Source organism: Mangifera indica, chromosome 6, assembly GCF_011075055.1.
Source record: "Mangifera indica cultivar Alphonso chromosome 6, CATAS_Mindica_2.1, whole genome shotgun sequence".
NCBI lineage: Eukaryota > Viridiplantae > Streptophyta > Magnoliopsida > Sapindales > Anacardiaceae > Mangifera > Mangifera indica.
This window is the reverse complement of record NC_058142.1, coordinates 11,003,256-11,022,840: the sequence shown is the minus strand read 5'-3', so window position 1 is coordinate 11,022,840 and position 19,585 is coordinate 11,003,256. Positions and strand designations below refer to the sequence as shown.

Genomic DNA, 19,585 nt, shown 5'->3' with positions numbered 1-19,585 from the left:
CACATCTTTGTTGTGCTTCTTGCTTATTAAATGAGTCATAATTTTCATGGGTTTTTAACAAACATCATTTGCACTGATCAAACATAAAATATGATTTTTCGAGTTAGTATAGAGAAAAGATCCACTGGACACTAGGCGCTCTTGCAAAAGATTTATTCACTTTAATTTGAGCATTAGATCTACAGGTCACCACATCAACACTGGAAAAGATAAAAGGTGAAAGAGCAGAAAATTTGGCTGGCCTGTTCATTTAATATACCCTGAATGACTAATTCCCACTCAAGGTATCATGAAATAATATAAAATGCGGCAGTATAATGCCACACGAGAGTGTGCTTCACCACATATGGTTGTGGGTCACTTAATTTCAAAAGTACATGACGTTTATCTTTATTATGTGTTAGACCTTTAGATGTTTTAATAATGATAAAAACATAAATAAAAAATGCTAATATAAACATTACGAAATGGACAAAATGTAAAAATTGAAAGAATAAACCCTGAGAATGACCGACACATCAAGAGGCACAATTAACTCATAAAAAATTGAAAGAATAAACCCCAAGAACTTGTTCAAGTTCAATATGGTCATGCATGAATGTTCTAGTCAAGTAAGTTGATTGTTCCTGATCATTTCCAAGTAAAGCACAAAGAGAGCATCCAGGCACTGAATAAATGTCTAAAGGGTTCAAGTTTGGCCTACATGTGAAAAAGTCAACCATATCATGCTGGCCATTCTTCAGGGCTTGTGCCACTCATGCTTCTAATCTTATGAAGTGTATTGAGGTTGATATGTGACCAAGTATGTCGTTCTTGGTCAAAGTCAAAAGTCAAAGGCACTAAAAGACAAGAAAAACATACCAATTGTGCTTAGTGTAAAAATTAGGTGTTAAAAAAGTCGTTCAGTATCCCAGTTGTAGTGTCATGTATTCATCTAAAATTTTCAAAAGGCCTTAAAGAGGATTCCAACCATTCTATTAGTCATGTCAACATTATTCAAGTGGCACGAGCAAGTAAAGTCAACTATAGGAAACTTTGACTGAAGTTGACATTTAGTCGTAAATAGCAGTACTGACCATGCCAACTAATGGTGTCACCCGTTTTGATGTAGTTTCAAGAGCGAAATCTCATTTTTGAAAGTCAATGGCTAGTTTTTCAAAACCAATAAAACTATTGAGTTTTCAAGCCTATAAATTGAGCGCATTTGAAGCAGAGAAAGGTTTGAAAACATATTGATACATTCTTGAGCAAAACTTCTTCAAAGCTCACTCATTCTCTTTCTCTCACTAAGTTAAACTAAAATTATTGAGAGAACCTTTGTACTTATATTTGTGTATTATATCTTTGAGAGACTTTAAAACACAAAACATTTGTATTTTAAACACTTGTTGGCAAAATACTGTATCAACTAGTGTATTGAGCGTAATCCTAGATAAATTAAGTGTAAAGAAATTGTTCAATTGATAGTAAAACTCCAAGGTGGTTTGCTTGGAGAAGTAGATGTAGGAGGCTTACAAAAGAAAACATTGAACCATTCTAAATGCTAAGCTCTTTCTAACTCCTTAACTCTTAATTTTTGTGCTTATTTATATTGTTGCTTCTGAGTTTATAATTTGTACATCAAAATCTTTAAAAGAACCTATAACCTCTTCTAGGTTCCTTTTAGCCATTCAAAGGGTTTTTCATTATGGTTTTGGATTAGATATTAAAATGCTTGGGATTTGGTATTGGATAATGGATATTAATTTATTAGTCATTAATAAATTTTAGAGGTATTTTCAATATCTGATTTGTGTGCGTGATTATTATTTTGGGAAAAAAAATATTTGCACCAAATAGAATTTTATGACACTTTACCCCAAAAGATAAGATATTTGAGGTGGGGTATTAGAGTCAAGATTTTAGAAACCCATGTATTTAGAATATGATTATTGTGTACTAGAAATAAAGTTCTTATCACTATGAGAATTTTATTTCTTGAAAAATGGATTGATTATGTGATAATTGAGTTATGCGTTTTACAAATTTAAAGACGAGGACAAGGAGAAATACTAAAAACCTTTATAAGAATAACCCACTAGAGGCATAGAATTTGAGGATAGCTACCCTTGCACTGGGTGTTGAAGACATTCAAAATATTATCTGAAAGGTATTAAAGGAGTAGGGAGGTGCTTCTAAAGATATGAGTGAGCCGATTTAGGCACAATTGGCACATGGTCAGACTAAGAGACCTTTTGAGGCCAGAAATGAGGCAACAACTATGAAACAGATACAAATTGCATCCAATTTATTGACTACTAGAATCACATCGACCATAGAAGTTTTCTAGCACTAGTGACCCTACAGTAACTAAGGAATGGTTGAAGGTCATAGAAAGTGTCATGTCTATATTCATCATGACAGATGTTGAGAAAATTTTATATGCCATATATCTATTGAGAGTTAATGCAGAGTATGGTGAAAGATGACCTTAAAGCTTACTAATGCATCGAGGTTGAACTAGATGAAGTTCCAAGTGATGTTCGTTTGATCAAATAGAGAATAAAACAAGCCAAAGATTTTTAGAAGAGTTACTTAGACAAAGGAAAGAAAGATCTAGAATTTGTCATGGGAGATTGAGTATTTATCAAAGTAACTACCTACTAGCATATGATGAGATTTAGAAGGAAAGGTAAGCTCACCCCTAAATTTAATGATCTATTTGAGATCCTAGAGAGGATTAGTAAGTTAACTTATAAACTTGCTTTGCCAGTAAACATGGATCGCATTTATAACATGTTCCATGTCTCATTGCTTTGCAAGCATATAAGAGACCCAAGCCACATGTTGAGTATTGATGACTTAGAGCTAATTAAGGACCATGTGTATGAAGAGTGATCGATCAAGATACTATATTAAAAAAGAGATTATCTAAAATAAGTGAACCCGTTTAGTCAAAAGTTTTATAAAGGAATTAGAAAGTTAATAAGACTACATAGGACATCAAACAAGATGTGAGAGATTGCCACCTAGAGCTATTTGAGTCAAATTTTGAGAACAAAAATCCAAATAAGAAGAGGAGAAATGTAACACCTTCAAGTAAACTCCAAGGGCATTATTTCTTTATGTTTAGAATTGAATTTAGATTGAATCAGGCTAAAATCAAATATGAGAAATCTGTTTTAGCTTGATGTATAATTGTGCATCCAAGAAATGTACACTTGTAAGTCTTGTGAAGAAATGAATGCCTATACATTTTATGAAGTCTTAATCGAATGAGAAGTCTTCTATATGTATGTATGTGTATATTTCACTATGCCCTTTATATTATTCCTTTCTTTGAATTGGATTTGTGATGATCTTGAATCTTTGATGAATTTTTGAATGAGTTTGCATGAATATGATAAAATAATATGTGCATATTTAAAGATTCAATAACCTTTAGAATGTTGTTAGATTCCATGATCTATCTTGAATTAGATTTGGCTAAGACATATGAATGTTGGATAATGTCGTTTGATGATTGGTTTCAGAAAATAGGGAAAAATCCAACCAAGAATAGCTAAAATTGTTGTAGAATGCCATTTACGGTCGAGACTCATAGAGTTATAGGTATACATGGGTTGGAACAATAACATTAAAAAAGGGCATATACTTATGCATGCCTTTATGAATGCTTGTATGTCTCTTATGTGAAATTCGATTTCATTGGTGAACAAACATGCAACAAGCATGCATAACCTTCTATGGCTTGGATAAATTTTCAAATTGCAAATAAATGCCTCCACCAAGTTACACATAAACAACAAAGAAGCTTGGCCACTATGTGTTAAAGTCTGCCAACTTAGAGATTTGTCCAATTACAAATGTTCAGCACCACGTTTTAGGTAGTGGCAGATATGTGGGCATTGTGGACTTTCATGAGCATACATGTATGTGCATGAAGTTTTAGCTTTCATATATTCCATGTAAACATGTTGTTGTTGTCGTAAGACATATGCAACTTACCAATGTTGATGTATAGGTTTATCCTTTCTACAACACCAAATTCTACCATGTAATGTATGTAGAAGTTGTCAATCCACAAGAGGATCAATTAGAATGGTTACATGTCAAGTAGAAAAGAATTATCCTACCACCATTTCTCAATCGTCGTTGATCAGGTCATCCATAAAAGAGGAATCAACGTCCTTCACAGGCTGAAGTCGTTATATCAAAGGTTTATAGTCAATGTAATCAATCTAGGCATGTATGATCACTCAGCAAGAGCCCAACACTGATTCCAAGCTCCATGCCATCAAGTTCATCAAGAAGAAATAAAGGAAAGTGATTTTCACAACCTCAACCTTTTATTTCATTTGATTTATGTAATTGTTGAAATGAGATATAATCATTGGAATTTTATATCAATACTATTTATGTCCTAGACATCTATTAATTAGTTATTACATTTGATTTATGTTTTTATTAAAATTACTTGTGAATTTCTAGTGTACTTGTTTTAGACATCTCATAAAATAAATAAAACATGAAATCAAATAAATAAAACATGAAATCATATGCATAACTAATTAAATATTATAAATAAAATATATACATAACAACTCTAAATCCATATGAATAACTACGGATAAATAAACATATATATATATATATATATATATATATATATATATATATATATATATATATATATATATATATATATATATATATATATATATATATCTATGATTTGCTCAATATAATAGAAATACAACTTTAAGGTTAAACATCTAAGTAAGCACCAGACACTCTATGAAGCTCAATATAAAAACATTGCAATTGTCGAATCATGTGCTCTATTTGGGACACCTTTTGCTCGACGCAATACTAAGTGATTATGTCGTGGTGTATGACTTGTAGTGGAGCAATAATTCATTAACGCTAGTAATATTGGGATGAAAATGGTGTACTACTGCATCCAATGAGCAGGCCTTTTATGACTGTTTGTAAAAGTCTTTTGGGAGTCATATACAATGATCCTCTATTTGCATCAGTCTAGGACCCCTATGACCCAATAGGTACAATCAAAATTTATAGGTATGAAAACCTATAAATATTGGGAAATTATAATAGAAACACGTGTTGTAAAAAAAATATTATAATGGAAACACCCATATATAGTACCAAATCAACCACCCTCTATGGTCTACAAAATAAACCCCGACGTATAATTCATCTTAACCATCTTCATGAAGAGCTTTAGCCACTCTAGTCACCTTGCAAGGTGGCACTCCAATTGTCATATGTCATGTCGATATGCCCTATGAAGAACGTATAGGTTATCATCCAACTTTGTGGGACAACAACCTGATGCTCATTCTAATGTTGATGCATATTGTTAGCATTAATGATCGACAATAAAACATGAATTGGATATATAACACAAATTGTTTTATGTTTTCATGAATATATAAAACTTTTAAACAAAGTTAATGGATATAGACCGCTTACATTATTGGTCAATCACTAATGTAACTCGACAATGATATGCTAAAATATGGCTTTGGAATTGGCTCTTATACAAATGACTTATGTTTGTTCAATGTTCCAACTTCATCATACCATTTTTTAAAAGCTTTCCCACGCTCTGTAGCAGAGGAAGGAATTATCCAAATCAGTTGTTTTGCCCTCATTTTGAGTAGGTTTGTGTACAGAATGCATTCTAGATAACCCTACCATGAGCTATCCATACCAACAAAACAAAATACATAAATTTGTTAATTCAATAATTCATTTTAATTAACACACTCGATGAAATGGGCTAATATTATCTTCTCGATGTACGAAGGATGAGGTTTGATGAGGGAATCCTTCTGTGTTGTCAAGTTAACCATCTGTACTCCCAAGATTAACTAAGGAAGGAATTTAATGTTTTCAATTATCAATGTATAGAAGAAAAAATACATTTAATTATGGATACACCTCATCACCATCTTTCTATAATAGGATATCAAAATACTCATCTTTATGCGAATCGATGTTAATCACCCTTTTACTCACGTTGTCAAAGAGGTATGCTAAAAAGAACAATTGTTCATCTTGAAAATACGAAGAATAAAAATTTATCATCCTATTAGATTTAATTGCATTCAACCAACTTTAGAACAATAATGTACATGCCTCCATGATGAGGGACTATGTACGTGGAGAACTCTAAACCAATACTTTCTCATGGCTAATGCCTTGTATGAAATTTAATAATAAATTTTTTGATAACAATTCAAATAAAATGTCAAGAGAACCTTACCAACACTGTCAACTAAGGGAGGAGATGGAATCATAGCTCGTACGAGCAAAGACTTAACAACACTATCGAGAGAACCCACCATGTACAAAATTTAATAATAAATTGTTTAATAATATTTCATGTAAAATGTCATAAGAAATAATTACTAAAATTTACAAGGGGAGAAGATGAAATCACAACACGTATGGGGGAAGACCTATTAGTACCGTTGGGCAAAAGCCTACCAGCACTGTTGGGAGAACCCTATACAAAATTTAATAATAAATTGTTTAATAACATTTCAAATAAAATTCATAAGAAATAATTATTAACCTCAATAGGGGGAAGAGATGGAATTATAATGTGTACAGGTAAGGGCCTACTGGTACCATCATCGTTATGAGAACCCTATACAAATATATACATGTTAGACTAACGAGTAAAAAAATAATAATAACGAATAAATAAACATGAATGTATACATGTGACATTTTCGCCTAAACGATTATATTTAAACAAATTTGTGTCACGATGTCTTCCCAATGACTCATTCGAGCCTCTAGACAAGACATCTCTCGAAAAAGAGACATCTCATGCTGTATCCCATCCAATATAAGATTGCCCTATCTCGTCAATGCATCATCAAATGTGGACATTATGGGGGCCATGCTAGCAGATGCAGGGGAAAAAGGTGCTTCCTTGTAGGGGTTATGCTAATGAGCATGAGTAATAGGTGTTTTATCATGGAGGCACACCCAAGCCCTTGTAGGGGTCATGCTAACAAGCACGAGTAATAAGTGCTTTATCATGGGGGCACACCCAAGCCACTGACAATAGTTGGCTTAATAAATAGAGAAATAAGAGTGGGCTCAATTGAGGTTGAATATCGACTGGTGTCTTAGGGCTAGGGGGTAAAATGCCCACATGTGGCAAGCGAGAGAAGTTATATCTCCTGATAAGAAGAGCACTAAAGAGGATAAAGATGATAGGGAATCCAACATACCCATATAGGTAATGATGTCAACATACCTTCATGTAGCCTTATTGATCTATGATAGATGGAGCGGGAATGTAACATCATCCTACTCATTAAAATATATTATTAAACATATTTGAATTAATCAATTAATCAATCAACTAATCAATTAACGATTAAATACCTTATCACCTTTGAATATAATTCCCACATGACTCTATCTAGGGATATCTTTCACATGGCACTTGAACATTCACAAACACGCATCAAGGGAAACCAAATCTGTAACACCCCAGGTCCAATAGCCCGGCCCACTGTCAAGATATTGTCCACTTTGGACACACAGTCCATCATGAGTTTGCTAATGGGCTTTGCAACCCAAAACGCGTCTTAACAGTTAAGGAGCTCACAGACTATTTAACCAATTAAATTCTCCCACCACTAACCAATGTGGGATACATAGACAGAGCACACACAGACCCAGCATCTCTCCCGTGCTTTGTCGATGTGGGATTCGCCTAAGGGTATCACATACACCTCCCCTTACGGGACTCAGCGTCCTCGCTGAGGTTTGCCCTACCATCGTTCAAGAGGACACGCAGAGCTACTCTGATACCATTTGTAACATCCCTGGTCCAATAACCCGGCCCACTGTCAAGATATTGTCCACTTTGAACACATAGTCCATCATGGGTTTGGTTCTGGGCTTTGCAACCCAAAACACGTCTTAACAGTTAAGGAGCTCACAGACTATTTAACCAATCAAATTCTCCTACCACTAACCAATGTGGGATACATAGACAGAGTACACACAAACCCAGCATCTCTCTCGTGCTTTGTCGATGTGGGATTTGCCTAAGGGTATCACATACACCCTCCTTTACGGGACTCAGCGTCCTCGCTGAGGTTTGCCCCACCATCGTTCAAGAGGACACACGGAGCTGCTCTGATACCATTTGTAACATCCCTGGTCTAATAACCCGACCCACTGTCAAGATATTGTCCACTTTAGACACACAGTCCATCATGGGTTTGCTTCTGAGCTTTGCAACCCAAAACGCGTCTTAATAGTTAAGGAGCTCACAGGCTATTTAACCAATCCAATTCTCCCACCATTAACCAATGTGGGATCCATAGATAGAGCACACACAGACCCAGCATCTCTCTTGTGCTTTGTCGATGTGGGATTCGCCTAAGGGTGTCACATACACCCCCCCTTACGGGACTCAGCGTTCTCGCTGAGGTTTGCCCCACCATCGTTCAAGAGGACATGCGGAGCTGCTCTGATACCATTTGTAACACCCCAGGTCCAATAACCCAGCCCACTGTTAAGATATTATCCACTTGGACACACAGTCCATCATGGGTTGCAAAGCCCAGAAGCAAACCCATAATGGACTGTGTGTCCAAAGTGGACAATATCTTAACAGTGGGCCGGGTTTTGGACCTGGGGTGTTACAAATGGTATCAGAGCAGCTCCACGTGTCCTCTTGAACGATGGTGGGGCAAACCTCAGTGAGGACGTTGAGTCCCGTAAGGGGGGTGTATGTGACACCCTTAGGCGAATCCCACATTGACAAAGCACGGGAGAGACGTTGGGTCTGTGTGTGCTCTGTCTATAGATCCCATATTGGTTAGTGGTGGGAGAATTGGATTGGTTAAATAGCCTGTGAGCTCCTTAACTGTTAAGACGCGTTTTGGGTTGCAAAGCCCAGAAGCAAACCCATGATGGACTGTGTGTCCAAAGTGGACAATATCTTGACAGTGGGCCGGGTTATTGGACCAGGGATGTTACAAGTATTCTCAAAATTTACTATCAGCTCAAGAACCCATTGAAATGGATTAGGATTATGAATATGACTTATATATGCTCTTATATTTATGGAGCCATGACGTCCCGCGCTAGCCTTAGCCCTTTTATTGATTTGACTTCTCACAATGTTTTCGCTCGATTTACAATTTGTGTCATCATCATCATATAATCTTGGAAATTTGTCATCATCATCGTCATTATCCTCAGAATTGTAGTCCTCATCCACATCATTATCATTATCTCTATCACCATGATTCATAGCATGTTCTTGGAAAATTTGTTGTTTTGCCCAATCATATAAGCAATGATCCTCTCTTTCTACCATATAGACCTTTTCATCTAGTTGATTGTCTCTTCCTTCAATAAGAGTTTGGGTAACATAAAGTTTTATCGATCATCATAAACTTCTTGCTTCTATTATCACATATTCAATATCATCATCATCTTCAATCTTAATAGGACCCATGATGCATCACTCGTGATAAATACGTGGACATTTGCCTGACTACAATCAAATCTCAAACAATTGCATATTTTTCCCACAAATCCTTCGGAATCAATATTTGTGTTAATACAGACCGATTTCTCTTTCTTACCGATATAATTCACTACATTATCATCACTTGTAATCTAATTCTCTCTTAAACGAATAATAAATCCAGCCTTTTCCATTTTTACCTACCTGCATTGTTAAGCAAACATTCAAAGCTTTTGTTAGAAAAAAAACAGTTGAGATTGCCTACAAGTTGTAGGCGAGATCGCATACCAAGCGATCCCGCCTAGGTGATTATGCCTACTAGATAGGATCTCACCTATGTCATGGATCCCATCATTATTTTTATTCTTTCCAGCATATAGAAAAACAAACTACAAACTCCGTTTTCAATGAATATCCATGTCCCATTTGACCTACCAATAAGTACTCTAACTCCTTTAACATACACATATAACAACATTCAATAAAAAAAATATAGAATAAATGTTACTATTTTTATAAATTCTCTAACTACATTACTTACTAAATTTTATAGTATACAATCTTTGATTTGCAATTATTATGCTAGCAAATAAGAAGAAAATGGTATAAATTAACACTAACCTTGATTAAGATGAATTATCTGTAATATCTCTGAAAATATATTTTGTCTTTCCAGTGTTGAAAAGAACATCTATTGTTTGTGTTTATAAAGATGAAGATATGAGTAGTTTTGGTATTTAACTAACAAAGTAGTATAATTGTTTAATAAAACAATGTCTGATAAAAATGTGTAGGTAGGCCCAAGAAGTAGTATTTTTTTAATATCCCAATAAGTTGTGTCAAGGGTCATCAAACCATTTTATACATAGTGGACATTGTTTATAATTTTCATTCACCAAAGTAAAACATTGTTCCTCAAAGTTGTCAACGTCTTGTTCAACCACACTAGAGGAAATTGGAAGAACTCTTGGTTGATTCAGCTGACTTAGGTAAAGCAACAAATCTAAATTTTGAAATTTATACATTTTTGACATAATGCTAGTTTGGAAATTATGTCAAAACTCTTGGTTTTAAACTTCACATCCCAGGGTACAATTTACTATAGTAACAAATCATGTCCCACAGGCCAAGCCAGAAAAAAAGGGGATGGACCGAGCCAACCCACCACCACCCTGACACCTCTAGTTTTGTTAGTAAACAAATGAAATTATAAAATAATGCAATCCATTGGCCAGTTAAGAGTGTGAATACATTGATTCGCACTTACTATTATTAGATTATGTGTATTATTGAATGTGTTATTTTTCACTAGCTTTTCATCAAGTGTCTAAATTAGATCTTATTCACAAAATAGTTGAAGGTGAGTTCGATCTATCCATGAAAGCAAATATATGTTATGATGTAGAAATTGTATTAAACCAAGAAAGCAACTACACATGAGAGCAAATATGAAACTTCAATCTTCACAACCTAACCAAATGTGTATATTGCAATCTCAAAAAGCAACTCTGCACAACATAAACAAAATTTTAAAGAAACAGAATTGTATTAAACCAAGTTAAAGTATTTCTATAATATCCAAACAACAAAGTTAGAATAAACAATTTGCTACTGAAATTCTAAGGTGTACAATAACCATGTTCATAAAAAATAAAGTTTTTTAAGAGTTGCCTCGACAATCACTGTTGGTTCCATCAATCCATCTGTTGAAACAAACTGAGAGAGATCCTCGCACAGAATCTTCTAACCAGATTAAGTTCTCTGTACATCCCTACACAATGTCAGAACAAAACAACCAAAACATATTTTGCAAAAACCTCATTGAAACCCCATCCCCGCCGCAAAACAAACCCCCTCCTCCCCTCCCCCCCCCCCCCCCAATCTTTTTCCTTTTCTTTTCCACCTAAATAGTTAAAAGTGCAAAGTACTTTCCCCGCCAACCCTCACATCAAATGTTCGTTTTTTAAAACCCAACAATAGCTAACACAATGAAGAATGGTCAATATTTCCTCTAGAAATTTTGACAAAAAGACAAGCTGAAAAGCTAAGAATGCAAGAGAATTTATAAGCTTTGCTGCATGGTAATGTGCATGATACTAATCCAACTATACATGTACATGATTCTGGCGTAGAGCCAAGGTACTTCAATCTCCAACTAATTCAAAATAATGAGGTTACCACTACCAAACTCAACAAGTTACAAAAGATTTTGAAGCCATCTAATAGAAGTTAACTCCGCATTCTTTTTCTCTGACTACCCTCTTCAGTATTTCCCTGCAAGTCATATGTCTAGAAAATGTAAGAATAACAGAATTTTGCATCCAAGCTTTTAGTTACAAGTGTCTCAACAGCATAATTAAATGTACTGAAACTAATAAGCTTGCAATTAAAGGTATTCTAACATAAATATACAGTAGAATGTAACAATAAAGCATAAAAGATAGTCAAACCATCAGATTAAATGTCCAGTTTATGAATAATAAATAAAGGCCCAGTACCCAATTGCCCAAAACAATTTTTCCACATGCACAAAAGTTCAGTCATTTGGACCAAGTATTAAATGTCAACAGCCAAAATTTAATCTACTAATCCAAACCATATGCCATAATCATTCTAATGATTCTAATTATGTCCAAGTGCATCTCCAACTTGACACTAAAAGTTCAGTTGCACGATAAATTTTTATCTACTCATCCTAAACTAATTGCCATAATCAATCTAATTCTTATTCATCTTCAAATGGATATGAAATCTTTGGGCATGAAAATTCAGCTCCACAACAAATTCTCTTCAGAGATAAATGAGAGATGAAAGCATTCTGTGAAATAAATTTCATAAGCCACCAGAGAACAAACAACTGTAGAAGATCTGGCAGGAAAAACTATTTGCAAATCCAAAAAACTATTTATTCATAACCACATAAATCAAGGGAGATATATAGTAGTGATGCCGTAGTCCATCAACCAAGTCCATTACTAGTTACTGATTCACTTTTATCACCAAGAGGGGACGCAGATGTATCTCAACATAGAAAAACACTGGAAGAATAATACTATAGCTGAAAATAAGAAATTGTAGTTATCCAGAGTATATGATGAACATTAATAGATACTCCAATACATAAAAAACATTCAATGGAAACAAAAAACTCCATTCGATAGTGATGATCTACAGGACTTTCCAACAAATACGAATGATTAAAGCAGTAATTAGAAGCATACCCCTTCATCATGTGTACATCTTTCAGGGAGAACCACAGTAGATTCCGACCTGCATTTAGCATGCACTATAGGACCTAACTGAGACCTATCCATGCCAGCTGCAGACCCAGCCGGTGCATTCATGTAGACAGCCCCCTTGTACATCCATTCCTCTGTTTCATCACTATAAAAATCATCAAATTTCTCTCCACATAATGCACACACATTCTGGTCTTCATCAGCAGGGACGGCCATTTCTTCATCATCCTTCTTTTCCACAACAGTCTCAGAGGGTACAAATCCAGGAACTGCATCAGTTCCCAATGCCTCAGCACTACTAAGCCACATACTAGCGCTCACAAGCCACTTGCGAGAAGGCTTCTGCTTTCGATTCTTGGACATCCGGTTCTTAGTCACATGCCAATCCATATGACTACTATGCTCTTCTTGGCACTTGAACCGTAGGCCACAAGTGGTACACTGTCTTGGAAGATTGCCATATAGGGCACTTATTGCAGACTCATGGCGCATCTTAAGAAGGTCAACATTAAACTCCAGTCCCACAGAATCCTGGACATTAAATTATTTTCATTTACAACCTTATGTTGCATAAGGAAGCTATTTTAAGGGGAAAAGGATCAAAACAAAAAGGAAGATGCATTATAATGGAAATCAGATAAATACCTGTACAGGGGTTTGTTTTGTCGATGAGATCAATCCTTGAACCATGAGAGAATTAATCAAACCAGAAAATGCAGTGCTTTGTGGTTGCCCAGGGGTAACAAGGCCTGTGCTTTGAGGCATGGGTATTATTTGAGAAGATGGATGAGGACCTGGAGGAAGAGGTGGCAAGGTTCCCCTCAGCAAATGCAAGGAGCTGTTCGGAAAATCTTTGATTGATAAAGGTAATTGCACTGCAGGAACAGGATTGGCCGGAGCCATACTCATGACAGCATTGTACCCATGGTTCACCGGTGCTGCCAGTAGATGAGGTTGGACTGAAGCTGGGACAGAGGGAAGAGAGTTGTTGTGAGCCTCCTGAGAAGGAAAAGACTGTGGTTGGGCGTGGTTTTGCTGATTCAAATTAGCATGCTGATCATGCAATTGTGGTGGCTTCATCAAACTTAGATCCTTGCCCTCAGAACTAAAATGCTGCTGAGGCATATACATCAACTTATTTAGACATTGATTCATGACATTACTGGTAGAATTTTTCAAATCATATTGACTCCTGATCTGTTTCTGCAGTGGATACACAGGTGGTGGATGAGATTTATGTACATTTGCTGGAGGCCATACCCCAGCTGATGATGGTATGGAGGCTGACCATGCCTCAGCACTAACTGAGTCCAAAGCAAAAGAACCTATCTTAGATGCAACTGCTGGGGGCCTGATGACTTGTGATTCAACATTCGACAGTTTGTCAACAAGTGGAGCCATTTTGTCATCACCCAATGAAGATACAGAACCTGATGAAAAAGGAAACCGGAAATCACTTCCCCTCCCGCTGCTGGAATTCAGAGGGTGTGCTGACCGTGAGAAGTGATGTGGCATATTCCATGGTTCATGAGGATAATGTGGACCCAAATTCTGATTTGGCTCAGGTTGGAAGCTAGACATCTTAACTGTCAATCCATGGCCAGACTGCATGAAACAAATAATACCTTTAAAATGCAAGATAGAAATCGCAAACTTAACAACTAATTATAAAACGCTTATTTCTTATAGAAATCAACAGTGACTTTTTCCATGTTAAATATAGAAAATAGAATTGGCAAGACCCCCAAGGGATAGCTAAAGTGACAAAAGTGAGAGCACCCAAGCAAGAGAGCATAGGTTTGAAACCTGTTGATGACATATTAAGATTAAATTTTTAGTTTACTTGATACAATAGTTGTGGGAACAGTTATTAGAATGGGATTTTACCTATTTGGTATAATCTATTCAGCCCCGAAGGGGCAGTCCGATTCAAGCATTTAAGTAGCCAGTTTAGTTTCAAAGAACTGGCAAAGGGCTTTCTTGAATAGCCACAACAGCAAATGAGAGACACCCATAGCCAGCATATCATGTCTTACACTTCTAACATACAACAGTTAGATTCCTATACATTATACTTATGGTCATCTATAATAAACATAATGACAAACATGTACAATTTAGACCCACCTAAATAACAAACTTTTGCAAGTAAAAACATTCTACGGAATCTGTATTAACAAAAAGAAATATCTGCAGAACAAAAGGGCACAAAAACCAGATTAGGAAGCATACACCGAGCAAGGAAACTGCCTCGTCAACATTTATAGAAGAATCATTAATCAACGGTTGCTGTGCCTGACTAGAGTGATTGCTCATAATATCAGATTCCAATGTGCCAGTGCCTAATTTTCTTAAGTCAGGCCTTGTACCAAAGTTTTTAAAAGGTGGAACAGATGATGGCAAGAAATTATTTTTCTTGCCACTATCTGCTAACGTAGGGCTCATATCTTCCCAATCAAACTCTTCCTCTTCAGTATTCTGCCATGACCTTGGCGCTGCCTTCTTGCCCATTCCTTTAACATATAGGCGTTCAACATGCAGAGGCTTATTATTGGAAATTCTTTTGTCACTTCCATATGCGTTTATCAAAGCTCTAGGCCCCTGGTGCTCAAGTCCATTGCTAAGGTTATAAGATGAAGAAATTTCAAATGTTTTGTTAGTAACATCAGAATATTGCTTTCTCCACCATTCACTTAACTCCTCATCTCTGCCGGTTGCTCTCCCTAATCCATAATCAAACACAGGATGTGATGGTGAGGCCACCTGAAGCCTTCTAGGAGAATTTTCTACTGTAAATTCATCACCGTTAGATGATAAAATTCTATCAGATCCCATTCTTGAAGGCGATGAGGCTCTTGCCAGTCTAGAAGTAGAAGGATGTGGCTTGTTAGCTCCAAGGGCAAAAGATGCAGCACAACCAACACTGCCAGTAGAATTCAATCTTTGGGCTGCAACATGCGATGATGTAACCTCTGCAAGATCAGCATCAAATTCATCATATCCAATGGCAGACCTCTGACCATAAAGTTTCAGACTCGAAGAAGTTTCTCTCAGATGTTGAACATTCTGCAACAGGTATAAACAATTTTCAAATTTTAAAAGTCAAATGTGGTCTAACCTATGCTCATTTGGATAAGCACAAACAGATTAGTGAATAGCTGAAAAAATTATACAAAAACTCTAAACAGGTTGGCACTTTGGCAAAGCAATAAAAATAAGATCACTGACAGGAAATAGGCATACCACACCAATTTCCCTTCTATCATGGACAAGGGGGAAAAGAAAAAGAAACAAATGCATAAAAACTGTTGAGAAAATGCACACAGGAAATAAGAAATACCCAACCCACCCTTCTAGGCTTCCAGAAGGCTTAGTTTGCTCTTTCTCATTCAAATGTTCAATAAGCATTGTCTTATTGAAACCTGTAACATGCATCTATAAGGAGAGAGCTTGACACCAAGAAGCCCAGCATAAAACTAGTGTTACCAACAGCATCCAATCCAGCAAGTGTTCTTAATATAGTTTTCTTTCTTTCTCTTTTTTTTTCTTTTTCATTTTCCCTTCTCCTTAAATCTTTCTAGTGGAAAAGAAATGCAAGGCATGGCAAACACTCCCAAAAGAGTAAATCATGCTAATTTGGCAGTATGTGTAATTGGGCCATTTAATGGTGGACCTCAAAATTCTGAATATGAGAATTCACATCAATTGATGTCACAGTATAGACACAAAAACCTGACCAATTGCACCAGAGAACGGCAAGTTTACAGATTATCTTTCAGAATTGGAACAATATTTTTCAGAAGAATTTTCAATTTTTAGCAGTATCTAACATGAATAATACCACAAACAAGCAAAAGACAGATGTAAATTAATTTCATCAATAATACCTTTTTGTTACAAAAGACAGTAGTTGTAGTCCCAAAAAAAATGAATACAAAATGTGATCTGTAAAATGATGCATATATAATCCAATTGAATAATATAACCGATGTATGAGGAATGAAGTAATTTTAAATCCTCAAGGCTTTACTTTTCCTCCTAAATCAATAACATAAAAATCCACACTAATAAACAGATTCTGCAGCTAACACTCATGAGCTTCTGCAAGAGATGCGTGAGAGAAGAATTTAATTGAAAAGGCTTACATTATCTGGAGCTGAATTCTCCAATTGACGTATATATTTAGGATTAACATGTATGCCATGTGTTGGTCGAGATGAATCAGAAGGCTGCAAAGAGTTAAAGCCCGTTGATTGTTTGTTAACTTGCCGAGAAAACTGCAGCTGTGTTTCAATCTTCTGGAGGACTGAAGGTGGAAACACAGTTGACCAAGTCCCAAACAGGTGTCGCATGGCAGGATAAAGGTTAGGATGAAGTTGCCTGTATGCTTCACAAAATATCTAGAGAAATGATAAAATAAACTTTTCTAATAATCATGTTCTTTAAAAGAAATATGAAAAATTTAATGTAATATATGTTACAAATAACTCACCTCAGGTAAACGAGAAGAGAAATACTTAACATAGTCTTTGCCAATGTTCTTCACAATACTATCAAGAAGATATAAAGATGGCAGTTTCTGCTCAACTGGGACCTGAGCACCCAAAATAACAATGAGAACATAACAATCTGACTCCCCACGAAAAGGAATTAAAAGAACAAACAAAAAAAATTTAAAAACTGTTTGAATTCCCAGATATACTGATAGAAAGAGCTATTTATTTTCAATTTCAATTATATTCCCAGCAACCAACCAAATCATTCTAAGTAAAAATAGCCAATTCAGAATAAAACCGAAAATGCTGAAATTGTTATATCGACTAACTTTAAAAAAAAAGAAAATCAACCATCTAAATTAAACCTTGATAAAACTTGACCAAAAAGAATAGAATCAAATCAAATAGAAACACCTAAAATTAGCCATACACAAATTGAAGTTGAATTAATTATTTATAGCGCATATTGAACAATGCAAACATAATACCTCGACAATCCTGTCGCAAATTGCATGAGCAATGCCTTCCCCATGGGCTCTCTGGTCGCCAGCAATTATTGTGAGATCAGTAATGATAGGCTTCGAATTAAAAGTAAGTTCCGCTAACATCATCTCGTAAAGTTCCACAATCTCGTCTGTCCCGAGAGCCACAGCGTCACCATCCCCAACCGCCAAAGAAACCCTAGCTTCCCCCTCTCGTTGCTTCAAAAGAGCTTGAAACTTATCCATTATGGTTGGCGGCAGCGGCGGCTTCTGCGCCAGTTCATTTGGCATCGTCTTGCTGTTAATATTGGCACTGAAGGCAACTGAAGATGAAGCTCTAGGGTTTTATAAAAATTTCTCTGATACCATTCAACTTCATAAAAAAATTAATAACAATGGAAACAAATTACGGTTAGCGTTAGGGTTAGGGGACAACATTAGAAATCTCTTCTGTTAGCATCGAACATTAACAACCTTTTGCATGAGTGCTGTTTTCCTGTGGCACGAACAAACTGCTGTAATCATCTTGAGACGGCAAAATTTTTTTTTTTTTTTTTTAAGAAAATCAAAAGGCAACAACATTGTAGTTCAGATATAATCAACGGTTGGAAATGTGATGAGGTGGAGCCAAGTGGATCTTTGCAAGACAAGTAACTGAAATTTTTGTCTGAATGTGTGAATACGTGGACATCGATTCCGGCCGTCTCACTTTTTTCTTTTTTAATTTATTTGTGATACTATTAAAAATAAGGGAAATAATCAAAAATAGACAAAATACCCTCCCACTAAACAAAAATGTCCAAAATCACTATTTTCAAGTAAAAATGCCCAAATTCACTATTCTTAAGAAAAAATGTCCATTACTTTTTCTAAAATACCAAAATTACCCCTCCTCTCATTTATATAAACCCTCCTCACTCACTATGAGGGGTTAAATGAAATTTTATTAAAATTATGAGACATTTTAATATTTTACATTATAAGGACATTTTGATATTTCTTTATCATTTCGTAACTTTTTCTAAAATACTAAAATTATCCTTCTCCTCATTTATATAAACCCTCATCACTGGCTATGAGAGGTTAAATAAAATTTTATTAAAATTAGGGGGCATTTTAATAGTTTACATTGTATGGCCATTTTGATATTTCTTTATTATTTCATAACTTTTTCTAAAATATCAAAATTACCCTTCTCCTTATCTATATAAACTCTCCTCACTCACTTTTATTACACATACTTCTCATATCACTCAAACACTCACTCTCACTTTTATTTTTATTCAAGATCAATTACTAGGGATTCGTTCGGACATAAGAAGTTCATATTTTTGAATTCGATTCGAAAAAAGACTATTCATCAAAAAAATGTATTTATACCAATCTTAGCCTAAAAGTTAATTTTATTTGTTAAGTCTAGCTTTTATGTCGTAATATAAGGGTTAAATATAATGTTTAACAAATATGGGGGGTTAAATAAATTTTAGATAAATATGGGGGGTTTTGGATATTTTACATTGTATGGGCATTTTGATATTTCTTTATTATTTCATAACTTTTTCTAAAATGTCAAAATTACCCTTCCCCTCATCTATATAAACTCTCCTCACTCACTTTTATTACACACACTTCTCATATCACTCAAACACTCACTCTCACTTTCATTTTTATTCAAGATCAATTACTAGGGATTCGTTCGAATAGAAGAAGTTTGTATTTTTGAATTCGACTCAAAAAAAACTATTCATCAAAAAAATGTATTTATACCAATCTTAGCCTAAAAGTTAATTTTATTTGTTAAGTCTAGTTTTTATGTCGTAATATAATGGTTAAATGTAATGTTTGACAAAT

General features: G+C 35.3%; 1 protein-coding gene across 3 annotated transcripts; it reads right to left on the bottom strand.

Moving 5' to 3' along the window:
• Positions 1–11,554: 11,554 nt before the first annotated feature.
• On the bottom strand, positions 11,555–18,271 carry LOC123219243 (polyadenylation and cleavage factor homolog 4-like). 3 transcript variants are annotated; one of them, XM_044641076.1, is made up of 7 exons: positions 17,741–18,271; positions 17,249–17,350; positions 16,902–17,156; positions 14,989–15,822; positions 13,402–14,361; positions 12,739–13,287; positions 11,555–11,791 (listed from the first exon to the last, which is right to left on the bottom strand). In XM_044641076.1, the coding sequence occupies exons 1-7, from the start codon at positions 18,023–18,025 to the stop codon at positions 11,747–11,749; spliced, it is 3,030 nt and encodes a 1,009-aa protein (XP_044497011.1). In that variant the 5' UTR covers positions 18,026–18,271; the 3' UTR covers positions 11,555–11,746. The 3 variants fall into 3 exon arrangements, with proteins under 3 accessions (XP_044497011.1, XP_044497012.1, XP_044497014.1); XM_044641077.1 differs by having other exon boundaries at positions 16,902–17,136; positions 17,741–17,880; XM_044641079.1 differs by lacking the exon at positions 17,741–18,271 and having other exon boundaries at positions 16,902–17,143.
• Positions 18,272–19,585: the final 1,314 nt, after the last annotated feature.

Excerpts from the sequence above, each read along its gene's own strand:
- LOC123219243 (XM_044641076.1), bottom strand. The coding sequence starts at position 18,025 with ATGCCAAATGAACTGGCGCAGAAGCCGCCGCTGCCGCCAACCATAATG. Across the intron at positions 15,823-16,901 it reads AGAATTCAGCTCCAGATAAT|AATGTTCAACATCTGAGAGA; the intron begins GTAAGCCTTTTC and ends TACCTGTTGCAG. Across the intron at positions 13,288-13,401 it reads CAAAACAAACCCCTGTACAG|GATTCTGTGGGACTGGAGTT; the intron begins GTATTTATCTGA and ends TTTAATGTCCAG.